A 26,531-nucleotide genomic window follows, 5' to 3' on the forward strand; every position below is an offset into this window, starting at 1 on the left:
AAGTGATTCTACATTTTTACATTTTAGTCATTTAGCTGACGCTTTTATCCAAAGCGACTCACAGAGAAGGGAAACAATCAAGGTACAGTGTGATAAGAAAGTTTTAGTGCAGCAGTCAGTGCTGTGACAGTTCTTAAAAGGACAGATGTGTCATGTCCAGATGTTGGTAGTGTTGGAGAGGAGGTCCTCTCTGAAGAGCTGGAGGTCTTCAGGAGGTTTTGAAATGTAGAGCGGGACGCTCCTGATCTGGTAGGAACTGGTAGGACGTTCCACCAAGAGTCTGGATTGTCCTGAGTGGAACAGGTGGCAGAACCAGGCGTCGCTCATTGGAGGAGGTAACATATGTCTGTATGAGGATGTTCAAGTAGGTAGGTGCAGAACCGGAGACAACTTTGGAGGCGAGCATTAGAGATTTGGATTTAATGCAGGCTGCTACAGGTAGCCAGTGGAGCTCGATGGGCAGCGGGGTAACATGTGACCTTCTGGGTTGGTTGTAGAGCAGGCGAGCCACCACGTTCTGGATCATCTGAAGAGGTTTCACTGGACAGGCTGGGAGGCCCGTCAGGAGTCTTGAGATGAGCACAGCTTGTGTCAGGAGTTGAGTAGCACGTTGAGTTCGGTAAGGTCAGATCTTTCTGATGCTGTAAAGTGCAAAGCGGCATGATTGGAGAAGGTTAGTTGGTCATCGATCATAACCTCTAAGTTTCTCATCATCCTGGTGGGGGCAGTTCAGTTTCTGAGAGGTTCAGCTGGAGGTGGTGTGACTTCATCCATGTGGAGATATCTGAGCAGAGACCGAGGCGACCTCAGGATGAAATGACAAATCCATTCAGTAGTTTTTATGTCAACCTCATCGTGGCTCTACAGAAAAACACAGAATCAACAAAGTCTGTAAGATTCAGCCTCCTGGGACCATGAATGTCAAAACTGTGCAGACAAAATGTAAAAAGCATCACGGCTATTTATCCAACAGCTCCTATTTCAGTCCCGACCAAAGGTGTGGACAAACACACCAACAACCACTAGCGGAAAAAAAATGTAAATGTTATTTTTTTTGTGTGTTTTGGAAGTTCACGTGTGAATCATGTGTGTTCAACTCAGGAGCTGTTAGTGGAGCTCGACTGGGCCAGAAAAACCAGAGGAAAGGTGGAGGAAGAGGAGGGAGGGAGCGCACAGACAGAGAGAGGCAGCGGAGACGACTGTGATGATGAAGACGGCTGTGAAGCATCTGGTGAGTCACACACACACACACACACACACACACACACACACACACACACACACACACACTTGAAAGCTTGTCTTGTTGCTTGTGCAGATATAGGGGATCCACTTCATGCATAACACATCAGCATATACATCCACACACACACACGCGCGGTTCATTGGCACAGTGGAGGTTTTAAAATGCTGCAGCCTCCACATATCTTGTGCCAGCAGGGAAATGCCCAGAGGGAGGGATAGTACTGAGAGATGGATTCAACTGTCCTCCTTCTCTCGCTCTCTCTTTCTCCCTCCATCTCTCTTTCTGCTGCTCTCAGCAGATTATCTCCTCCTCGGCCAGAATAAAGGATGCACTAACAACCGGGTCAATCCAAAAACAGAAAAAACGGAAAACGGAGATTATTCATTTATCTCTTGACTTATTCATCATGTTTATACATAAAACATGGGTGTCACATGGAGACCCCCCCGCCCCCAAGGAGACTCCAGGCTATCCCGAGTGACTGTAGCTCAAATTAGCCAGTATTTAAATTATTGGGCAGTCACACACACAGCACCAACTATTTCACTGATTCTGGTGAAACTGGATCATATTTTATGGAGGAAATGTTTTCTGGTTTTCCCTCTGATGTCCTCCGGCTGCTCCGCCTCAACTCTCTGTGATTTACAGAGTTTATGATGGACAGTGAAGTAAACTGCTGACAGCTGTAGCTGCTGTTAGCTCAGTTTGTCAGCTGGGCTGCCCGGACTGTGAGCTCAGATCATCGTGGGGGCGTTTGTACCACAGGCGAGGTTTTCAAGCCTGGGGCGTGGGGCGATGCTGATGTTGGAAGTGAAGCTGGTGAGCAATATAACCGGGATCAGCCTCCACTGACATCATGAAAGTGAAGAAAAAAGATTGAACTGAAGCCGATGGACAAGAGTAAATCTGTGGATACGTGAACAGCTGTCCATGTTTACCACAGAGGGATTACAACCTCACCCATCAGGGATGTGATCACACTTGTACATCACTGCAGCAATGATTACATCAAAAACAGGATTCATTCATAAATGATGAACTGCTAGTTACAGTTTAGATCCTCCAGCATCACCTCCCGTTTCAAAACATTTACCAGCATCATTTTACATCGTCTGACAGCAAACAGATCAAGTATTTCCTCAGATATCAGTGTCATCTCCGACCAAAAGGCCTGAAGGACAAACAGTCCTCAAAGGCTTCTCACATGCTGCAGCTCCACCCGCCTCCGTCATACGCTGTGGAAAACTTTACTGTCCGTGTCCGTGTCTATCTTTAGCTGGAAAAACACGTATGTCGATTAACTGGTCAACATACGAGAAGACCCCGGCCTGCCACCTTCATGGTGACGCAACTTTCCATGACACCCAAGTGGTTTGTGTGTGTTTGTGTGTGTGTGTGTGTGTGTGTGTGTGTGTGGAGTTTCTGTGGTTGTCGTGGTGATGACCCAGGGCAATTATTTTCAGGTCATGTCATAACAGTGAGCGCTGTGTGTTTTCTTTGTTGGTGTTCCTGTTTCTTGGGACTGATAATCAGAATTCACCAAACCAGGGTCGCCTCGTTCTCCTGCATCATCACTTTGTTACCCATGACCCGCGAGGTCGTGTGTGGTTGGTGGGATATCTGCCCCGAGGGTAATAGGGTTAAAGGTCGTTGTCACATTAATTACCCCTGCTCTGTCCTCGTCATTATTGCACTCATGAGTATCTACATGTTTTATGGTACTGAACTGTAGGTCATGGCATCAGGACATTTACTACCAGGCCAAGAAAAGCTCATACTGATTTAAAACGTAAAACGTTTTGCTACCAGACCCGAAAACCCGACAGAATTATAAAGTTTATGTTCAAATAAATGTTCGGTATTGTCTGTATGTAGGACAGATATGAGGATAGTTTTGGATAAATAACATTTAGAGTTTTGATTCGAACTTGCAGTGTCAGATGGCCACGAGCCTCGACTCTGCTGATTTCAATCTGAAATAGTAAAACAGATTTGACGAGGCGGGAAACATGCAGGACAGCCTCGGTGTTCACGCTCAGAACCACCCACACGTCGTTAGAACCATGAAGAAGTCGATGAAATACAGGTGTGAGTCCGGTTCAGTTGAATTGTAAAGAAGTGGTTTCAGGCTCAGTTGATTATAAAAATGATCTGTGGTGGAACTTCTGCTGTAAGTAAAGATAAAAAGAAAGCTATTGAAGTTAATGCCACAAGTTAGTGCAAGAAAGAGGATCAAGAATTCAGACCTGAAGACTTTAATGATTTATAAAATAAGAAAAAGCTGCTGAGAGTCCGGGAAGAAAAACTAAACAAAGTCCATTCAACCAAAATCGTGAGAGAACTCTACGAGCAGGAAAACAGAGAGAAGACTGAAGGGTTCAGATACAGAATTAAGACTAAGAAGTGTGGTGCAGAACACAGGTGACCTGACGAGCGATACCAAGGAACAGAGGGATGAAACGCAAGACGGGTCAACGAGACACAGGTGAAACTCATCAGAGTCCAAACTGGTGGGAAAACCCAACAAAGACTTCAAGTCAAGATACACAAGACATTCCAGGAAAACCCCTTTCAACAGAAAACACCAAGAAACACAAACGTGACTTTTAAGATGTAAATGTAAATGTTTAAAAAAAACTAATCCCACAATAAATATCTGAGCTTCAGCTCTGTCCTAAGTTCTGACATTTACTTAATTAAAATCAGACCAGTGAGTCAACTGGAGGATTTGTGTGTTTGTATTTAAGATCACAGCATTTCAATGCAGATGACAGGATCACTCATGCAGACACAGCTGATAGTCTTAGGAAGGAAGACTGCGCTCATGCCAACATAAAACATTAGTGCCACCTTAAATGTTTGTTCCCTGGCCCTGCTGCATCCCTCCTCTGATTTACCAGCTCTATAAAGTAATGCATGTGTTGGTGCATTTGTCATACCCTTTGGAGTAACCTTGATGTGTCAGATCCGTGGAAACTCATGCCTCCCGCTGGGCCTGAAACTGGTACACCGGGCTATTTACAGAGAAAATTGCTGGTTATGATTTACCGAGCTGGTGGCGGTGTGCGGTGATCGTGTCTCTCAGGCCACAATGAATTCCCGGAGAAAGAATCAAAATAAGTGACAAAAGGGGGATTTTTCTGCACGTCTCTCCACATGCATACAAACAAAGCCTGACGAGCACCAGAGCTGACAGAGTGACGCAGACCACAAAGACTCATTCATTTCAAAAAAGAAAAAAGAAAATGTTCATACTTTTCTTTCCTGCGCTGCACACTGAAAAATATCCTGAGTTAATGTATGAATAAAATACCATCAGATGAATGAGCGCTGGTCGATCCAGGCTCCCTGCATCTCTCTCTCTTTAAAATTCAGCCGACAAACCACTTCTGTATGAAACTGAAATGTGGAGCTTATTATTTCACAGGGAAGGAAGAGCGTAGAAACAAAACTGTGCTCGCGTGAGAGAGTGTGTGTGCACAAATGAATGTTTATGGCCATTTGTTGTTGGTGTGTATGTGTGTGTGTGTGTGTGTGCTGGCGGTACATCTGTTGCTGCAATGTCTTTGTGCGTAATCCAGTATGTTTTAATGGACGGCCCAGTTCTCTCTGACTGAAACAGATCCAGTAGCGTGCTGCCTCTTGACTTATAATGTGTTTTCTTTAACACACACATGATGATTGAGCTTAACTTCATCCCTGGGCTGCAGATATGAGCAGGGATGAATACCATGCAGGGAACATTCCTCCTGTCCTGTAATTAATCCTCATGACATTTGGGCTTTTGTTGAATACCGACGAAGGACGAGAGACGTGGAGGTCGGTGTGATTACGAAGCCAGGAGCTGAAATCAAACCTTAAAAAACTTCCAAGCATGTGTTTTATTAATATGCGCCACTCATCAGAGAGAGGAGAAGTTATTTCAGTCATGCTGAGACAGTATGCAGGCAGTTACTGTTTGATTCGAGTCCATTTAAGAGTCGAGCTCAGCCGGGGAGAGAAACACTGTTCACAGATCAAAAGCAAAGGCAGAGGCAGGCGCCTCGACGTATGAGCAGCTAAAAGCAGAGAGCTTAACTTAACTTAACCTAACTTAACTTAACCTAACTTAACTTAACTTAACTTAACTTAACTTAACTATCCGAGCTGAGATTTCCTGCCAGACGAGCTGATACTGCAGCTTCTTCTCCAACATTGTAGCCATTTGTTCTTTTGAAATCATCACTGAAGGTTAGGTTCATGCAAAAAGTGCATTAGTGCACAGAAATTAGCGCAACACACCAGGAAGGACATACTGTATACTGCACATACATCGAAGTGTACGAGCTGAGGTACACACACATATGACTTTCCTTTGAAAGAGGTCATGTCAAATGCACATTTTATTTATATGGTATTTAAAGTGAATTTATACAGAATAAAGTTATATTTTATATCAGAGATTGTTAATTGTGCAGAAAAACATGACACAACCTTTATTTTATTCACTATTCATACAATATTTTCATGTCTATTAAAGCAAAACAGCTTCTCTCTTTTGTTTATTCTGTAAAATATGGAATCAAATGCCAACCGTACACGTTAAATCAACAGTATTAACATCCTTTTACCATAATATTAAACTCTATTCATTCTGACAGCACTACAGTAAAAACATATGTTTATTTTATTCATCTGCTATCTACATTGTGTGATAATAACCAAACACAGTGTCACTGAGGTTCTTCCTCGTCCTTCAGTCCGTCATGTCGCTCCCTCCCCTCGAATTCACAGAGATTAAGCCCATTGATTTTTTTTCCTCCTCCTCAGTCCGGCTTCTTCAGCTGCCCCTTCTACGATCTCTGTCTCCACAGACATATCCAGGTCCTATAATGTCAATAATGTAAATGTAATCACAGTTTCTCTTTTCTCTCTCCTCCTCCTTCTCCTCTTCTTCTTCCTTTCCGTCTGTGTAACAAATGAAATGACGTGTCACCATAATTGCTCTGCTTTAATCTGGTGGTGGAGGATGCAGAGGTGGAGATGCTTGCTTTAACTTGCAGGTGTCCGTGAGTCACATTAAAACCACTAATGCACGGTACAGTTTGGGAAAGCACCGCTCTGAAAAAAAGACTTTAATGTTCAGCGTTTACTAAATGATTCATGTTGCAATCAAACAGTTTCGTGTCTCACAAACATTATGTTCAGGAACTCGTGTATTTTTATCAAGTACAAGATGTATTTGTGTGTATGTGTGTGTGTGTGTGTGTGTGTGTGTGTGTATGTGTGTGTGAGAACGTGCAAATTTGTACCCGCGAGGGGCACTCAATCCCTGTAACCATGGTTACCAGGTGGTCTGCCGTCCCATGGGTGCTTATTTGATGAAAATGAAGAAAGAGAGAAAGAGAGAGGGAGCAAGGAAGGAAGAGACAGAGGAGGAGAGGAGGCGTGGCATCATGTGTGTGTGTTTGTGTTTCACTACCTGTAGTTAAAACCTCATCAGTGTTTGGTCCTCGCGCTAAATAACGAGCAGGACATCGTACGCTGCTGGAGCGTTTTCTTTTCATTGTCTCGCTTCCATGTATCTTCCCCTCCATCATCTCTGCCTCGGCCTCTTCCCCCCTCTTCCCTAGGGCCAGATTCACAAAGCCTTTAGAAGCTATTCCATCTTAAAGGGAAAGGCCAGTGTTTTTCCAGCGCTCCAGCATGTTCCCCTCTCTGCCCGAGGACGGTTTGATCTGCATTCGTAAGCGTCTGTCTAAAGGGAGCCAGAAGGAACAATAAAAAGTCTGGCGGGGCTCCTAATCTGCACCCGTGACTATAAAAGTTCCCAGAGCGAGCCTTCTTGGATCGGATTGATCAGCACTATAAAATGAAACAGCTTTCTTTGTGCACGTGTGCACTGGAGAACACTGGGGGTGTAAAACATGGCAGTAATGCAGTCGGTGTCCTTCTGATACAGCAGCTTTACTCTGCAGAGTATTTTCTTCTCATCATGCTTTATTCACCCACGAGTCAATAATGTGAAACAACAACAGAGCGGCCCCGTCTTCCCCTTACACAGCTAATGAGGGATCTGCATTAGGAGATGTTACGCTGCATTGATTTTGTTTTTGTTTTTTTAATAACATAACAAGGAAATGTTTGCAGTGTATTGAACAGATCTGTCAGGTCAGTGGCTGTGGATACCGCAGGGCTCTGTTTATTCTAACGGAGGCTGCTCGGTGCTGCATCGAGCCAGAAAAGTTCAATTTCTGGGTATAAAATGTATCTGGATCTTCCATGTATGCTTCCATATTAATGACTTAGGGAACCACTGACTTGCAGTTTAGCTCTTCACTAACTTGAATCGCGGATAAATTGATTTAATTGTGCAGCTCTTTAACACTTTCCAAATGTTATCAGACCAAATGGATGAAAATCTGATTTGGAACTGTGACGTTTAAAGAAATTCAGACAGGCTCTGCTTTAACGTCACCAGTGTACTTATTCACACTTATTTATGTTTTGATTCAGATTTTCAGGATGTGACACTGTGGAGATGGCGCCATGATATCTTTAGTGATGAGTCAGGTGCGCTGTCATGTAAATGTCTAGTTGACCAATCAGATTGCTTGACCGATGTAAACGATGTAAACAGGAAGTCTTTGGCGTCATTGTGCCCGTCCTGGTTTGATCTGTGCATTGTTAAATCTATGTTCACCACCAACAGAAACATTTTTCTTATAGCCACTCCTCCCTAAAGTTTGTTGTGGTCATAAATTCTTCCTAACAGACTGAAGAAATCATCCTCATACACATTATTCACTGCAGTGTGTGCCCGGCTGCTTTAAGATCTTATATAGAATGTTTTTAAAAGATCGTGCTTCAACACTGACTAACACGCTGTGGGTTTTGGTCTTTTATGGAGGATTTATTATTAGAATAATGAGTAGAAATCTTTATCCAGTGAAGATCAGTCCTGCAGAAATCATGTTTCCTCCAAAAATGAATACATGCAAATTAATTAAGCAAATTTACAGCGTCTAAACTAAATTTGTACGATCATTAAGATTTCTGTGTTATTCATAATTTGTCATTTTTCTCTTGTTTAATTGCTCCTCCATTCTTTGGTTTCATTTTGTTTATGTTGCCTCACAGCTTGCAGTATATTGACTGGAAGTGGGAGTCACACATGCACAGCACACACACACACACACACACACACCCACATAAACACAAACACACACACACACACACACACACATAAACTCGCACATACACAGAAATCAAGAAGGAGAGCAGATACAGGAGAGGACGATAGGGGGTAACAGTGGGTGCATGGAGACAGGAAAGTTATAAGCGATCACATGCTTCGTGTGTGTGTGTGTGTGTGCGTGTGTGTGTGTGTGTGTGTGTGTGTGTGTGTGTGTGTTCAGCATGTGGTAATGGTTAATAAGCAGTAGAGCTAAAATGATAGATCCTCAGGGTAGACGATGCGGCTCATTAAAGAATTACACATTCACTTTGCTCTCTGTGTGTCTCTGTTTTGCTGCACAGCCTGACAGAGAGTGGAGGATTTAACATAACATGAAATGCTGCATATTATAGAATATCTGCTGAATAAATATGTGCATGCTTGACTTCCTGAAACATCCTCTGTCTTGACTCTGTTTGTTTGTTTCCCCGCTCTACACCTGAGTGCGTTTGTTCATGCAAGTCTGATTAGACATCATCTGTTTATTAGTCCTCCTCTGTGCACTGTTATTCCCACACTTGACCTTTGTCTAGCTTTCTCTCCCTCCACCTTCCTCCTTCTTGTATTCAAATGAGCATTCACATGCAGACAACAACCCTGCATTAATGTACAACCTCCAACCAATCACTCTGCCACGTTCATCCTCTCATCCACCTCCAATCACAGTCGGCCACTTGGCTGCAGTCTCATTTTTCCAAAGGTTTTATGAATCCACCGGAGGCTACACTCAACCTCGGTGAGCGTGACCTTGAGTAGACGCTTCACAGCGAGTCTAACCGTTATTACGGTGATTCGAAAACAAGCACCGGCCATTAATCTGAATATAGAGTATGTTACCACGGAGAGTTGGAGATGCAGATGAGATTATTTGACCAGGCTGTTGTTGGACGGATTCAAGGTTTTTGAAGATAATCACTCTGATTAACATGATTATAAATCAGAATTATCCATGATCCATGCTTTAATATTCAGACTGTCGAGTTACACAACAGTCTGAACAGTGTACTGAGTTTATCAGTCAGGTTTACACTTTCATATTCCAGGTTATCAGCTATGATCGATCCTTGATCACGAATAATTCATCACCACCTGCCATCAAGTAAGAAATGATGGACACGAGGAGATTCTTGAAAATGCTCAAATCAAATGATTTGGCCGTGCACGTTTCCAGGGATGGCAAGGTCGCTCGATCCACCGCTCTGAAATATCTCAACTGATGGATTGCCACTGAATTGTACATAGACATTTGTGGTCCCCAGAGGATAAACCCTAATGACTTTTCCTTTAGTGCCACGAGGTTCGTTCACATTTGTGGTGGTGAATGATAAATGGCACCATCAGGTCAACATTTTGACTGACTTTCCCACCAGCCTCAGCTCTACGTCATATATTAATTATTTCACCAAATAACAAATTCTTGAGATTTTAGTAAAATGTTTTTAAACAAAAAAGCAACAATATCTTTACAATAACGTCGACCATGAATCCTTCTGAAGAGACTTGTTTTTGGTCTTATCTGACCAGTCAGGAGTTCTTCATTTGTATTTTGAAGCCTTGAGTTTCCCAGCTATGCTGATGACACCCAGCTATACTTTTTTGGATCCCATCTGGACCTTAGTCCCATTGAGAAGTTACTGTAGGGTTAGTGCATTGTTTAGATGACACAAATAACTGAAGGTCACACAATTTCCTTCAGCTCAATCAAGACAAGGATCATGTTATCTGGACTTGTCTGTGCAAAGTTTACACATTCCTATTCCGATTTATTATTTTATGTCAATTCACCATTGATAGAACTTCTCCAAGTTAGTCCCTTCAAACTAATTTGTACTATAGATTATCCTTGGAGCTGCTAAACTAAAAGTTCCCGTTTTTTAAGGGACCTCACTGTCACTCAGTGTAGGGCTAAATAAGATCACTAAAATGCTTTAAAAATCAAACTTCAGGATTATTTTAAAGGTTCTTGTTCTCACATACAGAGCGCTGCACTATCAGGCACCAGCATCCTTACATCCCCAGCAGGTCCTTTAGGTCTTCTGACTGGCGGCTCCGACTGTTACAGGAATTTTTTTAAAGAAAAACTCTTTGAATAAGGAAGACTGGATTCAAAGTATCAAAGTTGAAGTTGAATTTATTATTCTTCTACAAGAAGGAGCGTTTCACAGTGCAACACACAAAAAGAGGTCACAGAGAAAAAGGCTCCCTGAGGAGCTCTAACAGTCGGTTCTTATACATTTTTTAAAATGGGCTGTCTCAGACACCTCCCACCTGATAGGGTCCTTTTTTAGTTTTCTGCTCAGTAATAAACATTATGTTTCTTGTCCAAATGACACTTCCCCCTCTCTTCTGTCCTCGTCTCTCCTGTCCTTGTCTCTCCTGTCCTTGTCTCTCCTGCCCTTGTCTCTCCTGTCCTCGTCGCTCCTGTCCTTGAACTATTGCTTTATAATTATCTCTCCCTGCCAACCTCTGTAAAACACAGGCTAAATAAGTGCACGAGACATGCAAAAAACAGGAAACACACATTATATAACATCTGAACACGGTATAATCCTATTTCTTATATATTCATTCTGTTTTTCAAACCTTTGTCTGGCCTGCTGTGGAGCGTCTGCTCATGTTTCATTGTTTGCTTCTTTATATTGTTCTATACGTGAACATTTTGCTCTTGTGAAACACTTTGTGACCTTTGGAGATGCAGTTTCTCACATACTGTGTTCATAAAGTATCCACTGGTGTTGAGTTATACTGTATTACCACTATTTATTTACTATGACGTTCACAGTACTGTTCTCTCTTTCCTTCCCACTCAGCTTTTTTGTTTTGCTATCATTTTATAATTTGATTCTGATAAGTACTTGCTGAGGTTATAATCCACAGCTACCTTTTACCCTTTTACCATGCGCTTCCTGCTCTGTGTGTAGGTGTGTGTGTGTGTGTGTGTGTGTAGGTGTGTGTGTAGGTGTGTGTGTTTCCTCCCTGGGGAACTGAGGCTGAAGTAATGAAATGCTCATTACTGATTCAGCTGGAAATGCTAGGGATACATTTACACGCCTACACACACACACACACACACACACACACACCAGCGATCCAGACTCTTTTCAAGGTCACCCTACATCATTTGTGTGTGTGTGTGTGTGTGTGTGTGTAAGAGAGAGAGAATTAATGTCTGTTGTATACGTCCAAATTAAGGAGCAACAAGATTGAGCATAATTGGGGTGTGAATTGACAGATCTGTACGATACACCGCGGGCATCTGATATCAGACACGGCCATTAATGCACTCTCTAGTTCACACACACACACACACACACACACACACACACACACACACACACACACACACACACACACACACACACATTCACTGTTGCTGTCGGTTCACTTTTCAACTGTGACTCATCAGCTCATGCACCCCTGGCATCCACACACACACACACTGTAAATATCGAACACCCACAAATATTTGAAGTACCTGAGGATCCCGTCCGAGGCAAGACGAGACAGCGCGAGTGCTGCTTCTTCCTCATTCAACACATTAAAATGCATCGATTTAGTCCTGCCTTACACGCAGATGTGCCTGATCAAAGCATTACTAACATGTTTCTGTGACACACACCGTGTTTATGGACACACACACGTTGTCTGCCGTGATTAGGAAGGTGCTGTGTTGTCGGTTGGGGTTTTGTTTCAGACGGCAGACTGGGGATAATGCATGAAAGGGAGTTAAACGTAGTAATGCTGAGGTTTGGGCATCGGCTCCTCTGGAATGCTCGTCACAGATGGAGTCTGAACACGACGGCGGATTCAGGCAGCACAGGTGCACATGGTGATTTTGGCAGGATGGTCACCTGGAGGAACAATGTTCAGCTTTTATGACACAAAAACATGATCGAAAACAGAACAACAGGCTCGCTGTAATGACAGGCTTTACCTCTGCGGTGTCATTACATTGTCTAAAACATGCTGCAGCTCGGGGCATCGTTTATATTCAAAACTGACATTTATTTATTCAACCAATCACGTATGATTCAATATAACAGTGAAGCCTTACACAGTGAACAATATTTTATGAGAACAATCACATATTTTAGCATCAGCACATCTGAAAGTGTTCTCCAGGGGTCTGAGAGCAGAGCGTGTCGTACATATTGTAAAGCCCCTCGGGGCAAACTGTAATTTGTGATAGCAGGATGTATAAATCAGACTGACTTGTCTTCATGTCTTTGCTGAGAAAAAAAAAAGTAATTGTTATAATTGGCAAGCAAAGACGTGCGTTTTTAACCATGTAGAGACCCCGGGGAGCCCGACATTTTAAAACCATTCCCCGTGACTCAAAACGTGGAAAATGAAGTCCTGATTTTTGCGTTGTAGATAGTTGAAAGTTTCATTAATAAAGAATCTGAAATATACATCGTTACGTTGATATCTATTATTTTATCTTCCGGAGTCTTCAGAGTGGAAAGAGACAAAGACTTTGTGAGTTCATCATCAAACACAGGGCAGGTCTCACTGCCCGGATGGGGCACTGATCTTTTTTTATATAAGTTGAAAAAGACACAAATACTGCCACGTTACTGTTTGTTAGATCAATGTGGGTTGCTTGAAATCTCACCACATAACCACCACGGACACAGCGGGACTTTTCTGGGGGACTGTTCCCCGAAGAGTCAGAGCAGGGAGGACGAACGCTGAGTCAGTCACATTCTGTTTATTGCATTATTTATGATTCATCTTTGGTATTAAGTTTGTGAAACAGTTTAGTGATCGTATTAATTTGCTTTCCACTTAACATCGTAACAGAAATATTTACAATTAGTTAACAATAATTTTCTCTGTTCCTCTTGTAATTATATGGCATGTCTTTATCTTTTTAGACCAAAACACCAAACCCACCAAACCGAGTGTGTGTGTGTGTGTGTGTGTGTGTGTGTGTGTGTGTGAGATATGCACTAAGCGCTTGGCAGCCAGTCTCTTTCCTGTGGGTCACCACAGCTCTGATTTATGGCCCTGCTCCACCTGCCTGGGACTCTTCCTGTCACCCCGGGGCTTTCACGTTGCTTGAATCCAATTCCATTTTTATCTCATTATTTTGGAGAAGTGTCTAAATTACGAGTCAATGGCGAGAAGGACTCGTAGATTTGCTCGGATAGGAGGTGATGATGTATCGCATAGTTCTCCTGCCCGGCCATTACAATTCACGGTGGCCATTTCTTGTCCTCCCTTGTAAAGCGTCAGTTCAGCTCCTCCGGGGAGGCGAGCTGTGCATGAATGGAGGTGTAAGCTGGACGTCAATGACGAAACTCTGACTCTGTGATTTACCTCTGCACCTCACTGACGGGATCCCTCAAATGTCACTCCTGCATTCTTATTATCACACACACACACACACAGGCAGACACACACACACACACACACACAGGCAGACACGCACACACTCATTATTCACAGTAAAGGTTAAACTACCCCATGAGTATGACCGCTGACATTGTTCATCATTCATCTCTGCTGTGTGTGTGTGTGTGTGTGTGTGTGTGTGTGTGTGTGTGTGTGTGCACATATTTCTAGCCAATCTGCCATATGTGACATGTTCTGGATTGTTGCTAAGAGACAAACATGCTGAAGGGCATGTAGGAGGGGACTGCATGTTGCCACCCGCTTTAGAACACACACACACACACACACACACACACACACACACACACATGCACATGAGCGTGCATATGCAAAGCAGCCTTTCAAATTAGGAGTGACAGTGATTTTAAGACAGTCAGTCTAGTTAAGAACCAGCTGGTCAGCTGGTTTTGATCAACATTAATTGCTTAGTTTGGAAAATAATTATCAGGTTAATCAATAATGGAAATAATCATTAATTGATGCCTGTTCACGTCAGTGATACCACTGTATAAAGTAATGTGTACCAAATGTCCTGCAGTCAAAATTATAATTCGATAAAAACAGAGCAGTATCGTCAGCATACTGTAACATCAAAAGTAAAAATACGCATCATACAGAAAGAAACTAAAGTTTTTATTAACAGACATATTATAAATTAATAGAAATGTTGTTTTAAATCATGTTGGCAGTCACACAGCAGCAACTATTTCACTGATTCTGGTGAAACTGGATCATATTTTATGGAGGAAATGTTTTCTGGTTTTCCCTCTGATGTCCTCCGGCTGCTCCGCCTCAACTCATGTACAGGATTTAACTTTGAAGTATCATGGAGTAGAGGTACAAAGTAGCATGTATTGGTCATACTAAAAGTATCTTAACTACAGTATTTGAGTATTTATACTTGGTTCCATTCCATCACTGCATTTCCTGTCATGAGTACAACAACAGGGCTGGAACATTATTCTTCAACATCTGAAAAAGCTAATATGTTATTCCTCTAGTTACCTGAAAATATGTATGTACATTATTTTCCTCCCTGAAATCATTTTGCTTACCTTCAAATCTGAGTGTAACCTTGTGCGTGCTCTCCGGCGTCCACAATTGATGAAAATGTTCTTTTTGGCCTCATTAAAGAGACATAACAAGTCAACTTGCCATTTTTCATCTACACCAGCAAAAGAAGGTCAGCGTTTGCATAATTTCATTTTTTTTTAGAACGAGTAACAGATATTGTGCTGAAATGTGAAACATGAATTTGTCACAGCACACTCGTGATGTCATAAAATAAAAGATAATATGATGCAGTTCTGTTCCTGAAACAGGTTCACTCCAGATGTGATGGTTCTGACGGGAACAGACGGCTACGAAACAGACCACACACACAAACACACAGTACACTTTGCACAGAGCATCGAGTCCACGGTCCTCGCGTTGCTTCAGGCAGATATTTGTCAAGAGATAAGGGACACACTCCTAATTGGGAAATATTCTGCTGTGAGTAAATCATCCGGATCATAAAAACAAAAACACATCATGCATCTCTCGTACAGAACATTTTTCTGTGCGCACGCTGATGTTTACGTGCGTATCGATGCTGGTATTTTCCTGCCGTGCTATTATAAGATATAATATTTGCTTGAGTGTGTGAACGTTAACAACTCACCTCATTCCTCAGCGACTGAAAGAGGCTCTTTGTCTATTGTACTGCAGGACAATGTGTATTGTACGAGACAGAATCAAATTACTGCCCAAGCAGGTGTGTGTGTGTGTGTGTGTGTGTGTGTGTGTGTGTGTGCCAGAATAGAGCATGTTGTGACTGAGTGTTTTTTGTGACAGTGCAGGTGAGTATGAGAATGTCTCTGCCTGATATGCCTTTGTGCGTGTGCGTGTGCGTGTGTGTGTGTGTGTGTGTGTGTGTGTGTGTGTGTGTGTGCACGTTTAGCTGGCGGCACAGTCTGTCTCCCTTCTGTCCTAATCCACTCATTTACCTGAGTTCCTCCCACGAGGGGCCTGGAGTACTGCCAACACACACACACACACACACACACACACACACACACACACACATACACACACACACACACACACACCTAGAAACATGCATTTGAAAGCGTTAAAGCAGCTGGTGAAATCCGGCCTCATGCCCGTTAAATGAAACAACATTTCACACATCTGTGTGTCTCTGTGTGTGTGTGTGTGTGTGTGTTTGTGTGTGTGTGCGTGTGTGTGTGTGCGTAAGGTAAGTATTCACATTTGCGCGAGGCTGTGGGTGGGTGGGGCGCAGTCCATAAATCTTTCAGATCTAAACAACAGCAAAACAGCCGTAATGAATGCAAGATTTTGTGCAATCACGGGACTAAAAACAGAACCAGAACCGTCTCTCACACATCTCGACTCTTTAATTTATGGACTTGTTTATTTTTGGAGGTATTTTTTTAAGCCAGATTTTTTTGAAATGATTGCAAAGCCCTGAACTTGTTTTGGTTCGTTTTATTGATCTTCTCAGACACTTTCAGTCCCTCAAATGTGGCTCATCGCTTGTGAAATTAGATTAACGGAGCGCTGTATTTCATGTAATATAATACATACTTCATCTTGGATAATAGAGCTGTATTGTGTAACGCACTCAGACACCAAGCTTCGGTGTTTGTTGTGATTTGTTGCCTGAGTGTAATCCCACTGTGGTAAATATGGACAGCTGTACTCGAGTATTTGTTCTGATTACATTACTTATGACAGCTTTTACTTCACTCTTCTCCTGTGTTGAGGCGCTTTATGTATTCATATTGTTTCCTACACTTTCTCAGGTGATGAGACAGGTGATACATCCAGCGGTCGCAGTCCAGCCACAAAGGACATGTCCTCGCCTCCTCCTCCTCCCCCTGCTGCCCGTCGTCCTGTGCCTCCACATCGTGTCTCACCTCCACAGGTAGGTCACGGCTGTCCCTCCGTCTTCCCCTCTCATCTGTACTCTACCTGTCCATTCTTATATAACACGTTCTCTGTCAGGTGGCAGTTCGAAGCTCAGCCCGCACGCCGTCTCTTCGACCTTTGACCCTGATCGCCCTGCTGCTGCTCCTGCTGCTGTCGCCATGGGAACACCGCTGATCACCTGGAGACTGACAGAGACAAAAAAACAAAAACAAAAAAAGACTGAGAGACAGACACATGAGTTGTGGTGGTGAGGTTTGAGTGTTTTGGTTTGGGGTGGCCCGGCTGCTGGGACGAGCTGTCGGGTCATCACAGGTGCAGGTGCGCACGTGTATGCATTTCTATGTTACCTGTACTGACCTCTTCATGCGTTTGTTTATCTGTATTAACTCTGATAGGATAGGTTGCACAGCACTACTGACTTTTTTTTTGAAGAGAGATGTAAATACAAATATATATATATTATATATTTATATAAAGAATTTCTATAGATAACAATGGCTTGGTGTGTACATAGAGATTAATATAGAACAGATCAGATTCACATTAAGCGATGCTTAGTTTGGTTCGACCTTTACGTGACGTAGCCCCCGCAGAGATTCACACTGAGGAGGACGGAGCGCTAAACATAGGCTGGGAAAGGACGTGAAGACACTTTATGGAAAGGCAAAGCTACAAATTACGTGTCACTTCAGACTATTTGCAGAAGAATCTGACAGGCCTGTGCAGCCGTCCGGCTCTCCACACCAAGATGCTCTTTGTTCATGCGAGCTGGGTGCTTCTCCTTCATCACTGCAGCGAGTATGCTGAGAGTTTTAACTGTGTAACACTTTCTCAAACTGTTAACTCCCCACAAAATGCCTCTTTAATAATCGCTGAGATCTCGCCCAAGAAAACTGTTTGTGAATCTGTCAACATTTCTCTGCATAAAAATATCTCCTTTTGTCTTGGTAGCTGTGGGAACAATGAGTCCTCGACTGTTCAAGTGTGCAGAGTTGTAACAGCACCACAGGGAGAGATGTAACAGCTTCTATTTCAACTTCAATCGGACTTGTGAGCTCTGTTAAAAATAAGAATATGAAGAAAAGACTAAATATTTATGAGCGTCTGCCTGGAAAGTCATCGTCATGTACAAACACTGAGCAGTGTTTTTAAAGGCTGGCCGAACTCCAAATGTTTTAAATAAAACTGCAATAAGTAACAGAAGACTTCCAATAAAACACGAGTCAGCTGATACTTGTTATCAGCTCGTCTCCGTATCCAGTGGAAGACGAGAGATCAGGTTTCAGGAGAGCGATCAGAGTATGAGAATTAAATGTAATTCATATAAATCAGGGCCAGCACGTCCTCCCGGCTCTCTCTGTCGAGTCCCCACAACAGCAGGACGGGCAGTGATTAAATCAATTAACGAGGGAGCAGATGAAGCAGCTGAAGGACACCGACGGGGATTTTCTTCTCCTTACAAAATAACGAAATTCCCATAAGAATGTGTCGACTCTCATCACCTGAGAGGTTTTTTTCATGAAGGAATGTGACTGAAAGGTGAGACGACGTGAGGTCCAAAGTGTGGGCACCGAGCCCAAACACTGTGTTAGGTAGCGGGATGCTTTTTATAAAATAATCTGTCAAACAAGCGCTGTAATCTGATTTAAAATACGACTCAAACATTTATACCCAAGATAATGAGATGATGAAAATCTGGATTGGAGCCAACTCCTCCATCTCTCACAGACCTCGACCTACATAAACAAACCACCGACACACACCAACGCACATCCAGATAAGTGGAGACACTATTTTAATGTTTCTCAACCCAGGATGAGATCAGAGTAAAAAAAGTTTTCATGCTTCTAATGCTGTAATAATATTGAGCAGCTGTAATAATAATTAGGTCATAACTCAAGTTAAATCATGTGGAAGGCGAAGCATTCTTTGGATGCTACAAACTTCTATCTGTGCAGCATCACCAGTTCAAATCTTTGTTTCAGTCCCCTTCAATCTTGTTTGTGCATATTTCTGTATGAGATGTTTTATCTGTCGTTCCTCTCGTGCCGTGATGGTTCTCAGCATGAACGCCGGTGTGCCACGGGCCGAGCTGCGCTGTCATTCCTATCCACATTTCATCCACTCGGTGTACTTCGTGGAGATCTAACAGCTGATGTTTTGTGTTTAGAAAGTCTAATTTTGTCATTTTTTAACGTAGCAGGAATGCTGGCATGCAACAAACAAGCAGTTAGCTTCAGTTCTTTGGTTTCTGCCGCCACAATTTAATAAACTAAACCAGTGACTGTCATGTGAAACACAAAAATAAAGCTACTGTAATATGCCGAGTCCTGCTTCTCTGTTGTGTCATTAATCTTCAGCTTGATATCAGAAATAAACTGTCAAATACAGATTACACTTTGTCCTATTTTACATATTGTTTCAGGTTTGTTTCTGCAAAAAAACCCAAACATGATTTGTTATAATGTTTCTTCACACGCTGCATTCAGAGTTTGCTCAAAGTAATAACGCACGTTCACGCTGCAGAGGAAAAGTCTGGTTCGGGATTTCTCTCATCTATCTTAACATAAAATAAAGATTTAATGTTTAGCAGCTTATTTTTATCACCAGAGGATCCGTGAATGCAGTGAGAGTGTTATGTATGTATATGGGAAACACAGCTGCAGCTCTTTGGCCTCTGGTCCTCTGAGAGATTACCGTGATTGGATTGGCACGGTCAGGAAGTTGGCACGGGATTGCTGGGTTGGCACAGGAAGCTGCCAGGGGATGATGGGAAATAAAGACATCATTGAATGCAAATTGCCACAGAGAGGAAGACACACAAGGAGAGCGAGGAGGGAGCGTGAAGGAGAAAGACATCATCCTGATGTTGGCACGGTGCAGTCACACCCATATATTCTGTTTCTTTAAATGAAAGATTTTACAAGGGGTTTTTTTCAGTCGTCGCTGTTGATTTATCACCTTCTTTTCTTTCATTGGAAATGATGCAACGTGCCGCTTTCATCGATTCATGCGCACTTTCAGCCAAAGAGGGCAAAAGGCCAGCGTGCTCGGCACATCCCTGAACACGGGAACAAAGAGCAGGCAACAGGAGGGATGATGGGTGAAGCTCGGATGAGTCAGGACAAAGAGAAGGAGCGAGGCAGGAGATCTGCAGGATGTTGTTTCAACAAGCTGCTCCGCTGAAGAACGTCCTTCCTGTGTGCCAGTGCTAATGAAATCAGAGCTCTGATTGTTCTAACCCTGTCCACGGGTTATGATTGAGCTTTGTGCTATTTAAATCATATTTATGTTCCCGTCCTCCTCAGCCTTCGAGACACACATTTATATCAGATTACTGACTGTGTACATGTTGCTGCTCCGCATGGTTTTATAGCTCTTCTTTGAGGCCATAAAAATATGACTGGAGGGCTTCATGTGGTTATAAAGATCACCCAAGAGCCTCGTAGGCCAAAGAACAACACGAAGGTCATGAAGCATTTATTTTTAAATCTTGGTGCATCTTGTGGACGGAGACCCTTGAATTTTTGGGGATCTGCCCAGGAAGGAACCAGGGTTAAGGTTAGAATGTTTGCGTCATTCTTGTCATGTTTTGGAATCTGCGTATAAATCTCTTTCTTTGCAGTTAAATAAATTGAGGTTTTTCTTTCAAACCACACCCGAGCAATCAGCAATGGATTTTACTTCAGGGACTCTGAACAGGGCTTGTTGTACTTGAACACTTGATTTAGAGGGACTACTCCTAAATTCTTGGTAAGAATTAATCATGGCAAAAAGTAAAGAAATCAGTCTGGAACTCGGATGCGTGGGTGGGTGGATGCTCATCGTAAGGCGGGAAGGCTAAACTGACATTAACAAGTGTTTCACGGTATGTACGGTTGCACAATTGGACAAAAGCACAAGGAGACAAATTCTGTTAGAAACAAACCAAATAGTTTCAGATGTCAACAACAATCCTTCAGATCTGTGCCAAGATAAAAAAGTTGTTGGACCGGCTTCTTCTGGACCGCTGTGAGGGCTCTTCATCGAGGTGGGCTTCAAGGTCATCGCTCAAGAAGAACTCCATCGTTCACATCAAACGCTTGAAACACGGGGATGAGCTTTGGAAGTCTGTCTTTGGGTCCGATGAGGTTAAACTGAAGATGTTTGTTGCTTTTAAAAGGGAGAGGCCTTCAACCTTTGAAACAGTTACCACAGTTAAACATGGTGGTGGTAGAATAATGCTGCTTCAGGCAAAGGTAATCTTGTTCGAGGTGCATGAAGGATGATGTAAAGACATCTGCTGCCAGTCTTGCATTAGGCAGTCCCACCAGGATTTCGCAGGCCTTTTTTGAAATGCCTGATGTTGCATGAGGTTTTCAAAAAAATTGCAGTGAAAGTTGCGGTGCTTTTTACATATTTGTCCCACGAGGGGATCCTCCCACACTGTGCGGCTGTCCCTGACCTGCCGCGTTGAATCCCCTGGGCAGACCCCACCCGTTTACTTACTTCTCAACGGTTTCACGCCCTCTTGAACTCTCTCTTCAAAGTTCTTTTCAACTTTCCCTTAAGGTACTTGTCGACTATCTGTCTCGTGCCGGTATAATACCACCTGCTTTGGGCTGCATTCCCAAACAACCTGACTCCGAGAAGACCGGACCCCGGCGCGATGAGGGCCGTTACTGGCCTCACACCGTCCATGGGCTGAGCCTCGATCAGAAGGACTCAGGCCCCCAAGTGACACAGGGCAATTTCCCACGTCTTGTTTCAGTTCAGTGCAGCAGTAAATTATCTTAATTAAGCTAAATGGAGACACTTTTGGTTTTGGTCTTTCCGTGGAAGAGTTAAGGCTTTTGTTTGGTTTTGTAAAGCGGGCTAATGATTAATGATTTTGACCTTAACTGTAGTTTTCTGTACTTTATAACTGCAGCTCATGGATGAAGGAGAAGCTCTTCTTCCAGAATAAACTGGACTGACCAACATCGGATCTTTTTGCCTCTCTTATCCCTCAGGTGTTCAGATCTTTCACTTCGTCTCACTGGAGCTTTCAATGTGAGAAGTCTATTGTTTCCTAATGCTCGTGGGTGAATATCAGTGACTGCAGATGGAATCTATATGGCAGTGGTTTGGCACTATAGTCTAAATTTGGATCGGGTCTTTAGGACTCATTTAACCCTGAAAGCTGATCAACTTCTCAGTGGTTGGCAGCCTCCTTATCCACGGTCTACAGTGCCAACATAGAGCAGCTTTGCTGAAGCAATCAGGGATTAAGTGTCTTGCTGAAGGGCACTTTAACATCAATTTCTGTTTGAAAGGAGTGCGCTGAATCATCTAACTCACCTTAACACACCCACAGTATCTCAGCCATCCCTTCAGTGTTTCTGCTAAACCTGCAATAATTGTAATTCTTTGGCCACTTGAGGGAAGCTGAAACAAGCTGCAAACAGTGAGCAGAACAGTGAGTGAGCAAACCATTACCTCTTCAAACATCCAGCACTTGTATTGAACCTTATGAAGACAGCATAATGAGCATTTAGCTCAAAGCACTGCTATGCATGGGCTGTAAACTGTTAGTACTCCAGGTAAACCGGCTGTTTTAATCCACTCGTACTGCACTCATTGCACCAATTAGTTTGTAGACAGCCATTTTCAAGATTTGTATTATTTGGGCCTTCAGGTCTGAGACAGTGACAGCACTAAATCATATCAGAGAAGACTCTCTCTCTCTCTCTCTGTCTCTTTGGTATGCGAGGCTGCTGTTTGGATTGCTGGAGGATGTTCATCTAAATGTTGCCTGGTGACCAGGGTCGAAGAAGCTGAACGTGGACCTCCTGGACATGATAGATAGCTGACTGGATCGGCTGCAGCTGGAGGATGTGCTAAAGGTGAACACTAAGGTGGGTGAATGCATTCCCTTTGTTTTTGGGCATTTAGTATTTGTGGCGTCGTCTGACTACCAGCATGAGATGGGCAGAACAGAGACCGACTCGTATGCGTATGTGATTGTATGTGAGGATGATCAAGCTTCAATAAATGAATATCACAGCATGAAACATCAGAGGCTCCTGACCTGGTTTCTCCACAGTTTACTTCAGGATAGTCAGATCAGGTTGAAGATTTGTTTGTGCATCTATCTGAGCATCAGAAAGCCGATTGACAGATGCGGTGTCAGCCGAGCAAACAGCCTCCCCCTTGTCTGTTCTCTCTTGTTTACACGAAGCGACTTTGGCCTTCAGCATTACTTTACACTGTTTTCAGGTTGCAGCAGGTTCTAATTGACCTGGACGTCAGCCAGCCATTCACTCCCATGACTTTCTGTCGATGTTTATTGGGCCACGGCTCAGAGATCTAATCTTGACTGACAGATGGTGTGAATTGAGGGTGGCAGGTGAGCTAATTAAGTTTCATCATCTGTGTGATTTATTGTTTGTTGGTGGGTGAGTGTAATGAGCGCTGGTGTGATGGACACTTGGAGAGTGTGTGCTCCACCTACAACAGCTCTCCACTGATATTTATCATGAGAATGACTGACGCAAGTTTGAATCTGCAGAGAAGGAAGTATCTGTCATTCTGACTTACAGAGCTGAAGGCAGACAGAGTAGAATATAAAAAGAAAACTACACTAAAACAGATCGTAGAAGCTAAGCTGCCTCTTCAAACGTCTTCATGCTGTGATGCATCAAAAGCAGAGCTCTAAGATGTATCTGTATGATACTGAAAGTGTGTGTGTGTGAGAAAGTGAGGTAAAGGATGGTGAACAGGGAAAAGATTGAATGATGGTGAGTATTAGAGTGTTAAACCTTCGACTCTGCAGTGCGTGGGCTCCGTGAAGGCTGATGAAACGAGGCAGGTTAGCAGAGAATGGATGGAAAAGAAGTTTAAAGTTGAAGAACTGGGCTGAAGTGATGAAACCGGTTCAGTTCAGGTGCGTGAACCTGACCTGGCTTGACTGTCCTCATATTATATCTTAGGAGAAGATCTCAGAGGTTTAAAAACACATCGAGAGGATTTACAGTGTTAATTATGGCTGAATAGTTTAACGCTTTTATTCATCGCAGACTTGGTGGCCTGACTGACACCGAGGTCCTAAGTGTTGCCAAAAAGAAAATTTGAGACGACACTTGTAGCGGTCCGGAGACAGTATCCACATTGTTGCATGAATAACGACCTAAATATCAAACCAGTTCCCAGCCATGATTTGATCTGACATTTAAGATCTCACACCTTAGATCCTCTGTGTGGATTACATCGATGTTTTCCTGTCAGGGATTCTGACGCAGCATCATAACAGGTAACATGCCATTCTTCCACTTCGTCTAAAGACAGGTAGCATATGAAAAAAAAAAAACTGGTATTTGACATATTACTCATCTTTCTTTCTCTCTGTCAGCTGGTTTAAAACAACAACTCTCTCTCTCTCTCTGTCTTCCCCCCCGAGGGTTGAAGTGGCTGGTATGTGCCAATCTCCTTTAACACATTAATCCTAACGGCACTCGGCCTGCCAAGGCGATAAATCATTGGCTGGATTAACACTTGCCTGACTTTACTCTGTGTGTACGGAGCTGAGTGTGTGTGTGTGTGTGTGTGTGTGTGTGTGTAAAAGTGTAGCTCTAATTTATCTTTTGAATGAGGTGGTGCTTGAAGGTGTGTCCTTGGCTTGACCTGGAAGGTGTGGCTGAACCTGAGAGCTAAAATTAGATGATCCGGCCCAAAACAAATGGCGTGTTTGACCGGGGGGGAGTCGTCCTCGAACAGCCAACAAAGTGGTAAATAGGCGTCGTTACCTGCAGGTGAAATCTGTGATGAACACTCTTAATAAAGAAATTGTTCCATTCAGGATGGACAGGTCGGTGCTTTGACACGTTTAGAGGTTAATGACAGGTGAATACGTGATAATACCTGTTTTGTGAGTCGATCATGGGCAGCTGAGCGCACCACAGGCCGTCGTCACACAGACAGATCAGAGAAGCAAAAGCACACGTGTAATTAATCAAATTAATGATGCTTGAATTCTGCTTTGGTTTCAGGAGCGTGCTGCCTTTTTCTGTGCACGCCGGGTTACTGTCACACTGTCATGGTTTAGTGGGACACCTGAATCCAGCGGAGCCGTTATCGTCTGCAGCTTTCTGCTGTGGAAGACGTCTCATTTAGCAGCGTGTGTGAGCAAAAGCATCGTTTTTCATGGAGGCTCTCCTTTGTGAATCTATTGTTTGGTCTTTTTTGGAATATTCAATCCCTAAACCGGGTCACAGCTTTAGTTTGAACCTTTGCTTATTCCCCCCTTTAATCCTCTGGGGTCCGTGCAATCTCTCAGGATATATAGCGCCACTGAAAGTACCCCAGAGGGTTGAACTCAGCTGACTACAACAAGGTATTTCTTGCAATTCTTGGCTGATTTATTGAGTCCAGCGTGCACTGCATGACCAAACTGACCTCTGATCAAAGTTTCCAAAGTTTTCTGGGGAGTTTTTGTGGCTTTATTTACAAGTGAGATAACCTACGAACAGAAAATAAGTGAAGAAATCAATGGGGGGGCAACATGTGACAAAAGGCTTTACACCTGCATGTTATTATCCCGCTGTAACCTTCCACCTTTCTGGCAAAGCGTCCCAAGATTTTGGAACATGGCTCCATGGATTTAAACCTATTCAGCTCTGATGTTGGCTGATAACGGCCTGGCTTGTGTTCCAGCTCATCACAAAGGTGATGGGTGGGGTTGGGGTCAAGTTCTTCCACACAAAAAACATTTCTCGATGGAACTGGCTCGATCCCCCAAACGACTGAAGACTAAAATATCAGTTTCAAACAGGCACGTCCACATTTCTTTGGTCATGTAATGTAAGTTTCTATTCTTACGAGGCATCGATCCTGAGCAGTCGTTATTAATTAACATGCCTTCACCCTGAGCCTGACCTGTGCAGCATTAAGAGCACTCACACTGTTACGTTCACCCTCCTCAGCCACATCCAATTATAAATCAATTAGAGCATATTTAAAAGCGTTTGTGGTTTGAACTTCGTCTAACATTGGTTTCATTCTCAGCTGCATCTCTGAGGCGTCAGACACATTTCAGGGCTGTCTCTGTGACCTTTCCACCGGCCCAGCCTTTGGACCCGGCCCTGCTGTTGGGGAGGATGTAGGACGCGGGGATTGGAGAGCGCCTGACAGCTCATCGGTCACGTCCACCGACTCTGCCAAACTGAGCTGGTGGAAGGCTCTGAAACTCCCCACCAGACCTCCCTGCAGGGATCCGCAGCATGTCGAGCAGCTTTGTGTGAGTCACATTTTGTTTTCAGAAAAAGCTCGTTTTCTGTCAGCAGCACGACTGATTTCATATATTTACTTTGCAGGATGAAATGCAGCTCAAAGCCTGACCTCGATATCATTGTTTAAGTGTCTGCGGTGAAAGATTCGACTGATGTTGCAGCTGCAGGAGCTGAACGCTGAAGAAACTTTCAGTCACGACTGTGTAAAGCTCGCAGTATCACAACATCCTCATGTCACTTCTTAGAAACAATAAGATGTATTTTTGTGATACAGAGGCTCCAGTTTCAGAGTGTAATCCCACTGTGGTAACTATGTCCAGCTGTACTCGAGTATTTGTTCTGATTACTATACTTCTGATCAATCACAGCAGCAGCTGATATCACTGACTAGTCCAGCAGCAGTCAGCCCAGCTCGGCGTCTGTCTTTCAGCCTTTTATTTCACCAAGCTCTCACCAACCACTAAAAGTCAGTCCCACATTTACTTGCCTAGCT

General features: G+C 43.3%; 1 protein-coding gene across 2 annotated transcripts in view; it reads left to right on the forward strand.

The window, feature by feature from the left end:
• The window catches only part of LOC104930565 (glypican-5), a 45,298-nt gene extending 26,178 nt beyond the window's left edge, over nt 1-19,120 (forward strand). For both annotated transcript variants that reach the window (XM_027289834.1, XM_027289835.1), the window contains exons 9-11: nt 1,102-1,231; nt 16,667-16,788; nt 16,869-19,120. In XM_027289834.1, coding sequence (XP_027145635.1) covers nt 1,102-1,231; nt 16,667-16,788; nt 16,869-16,967 — 351 coding nt within the window. In that variant the 3' untranslated portion in view covers nt 16,968-19,120. The remainder of the gene's footprint in view (nt 1-1,101; nt 1,232-16,666; nt 16,789-16,868) is intronic.
• The last annotated feature ends 7,411 nt before the right edge of the window (nt 19,121-26,531 follow it).

Source organism: Larimichthys crocea, chromosome XVII (assembly GCF_000972845.2).
Source record: "Larimichthys crocea isolate SSNF chromosome XVII, L_crocea_2.0, whole genome shotgun sequence".
NCBI lineage: Eukaryota > Metazoa > Chordata > Actinopteri > Sciaenidae > Larimichthys > Larimichthys crocea.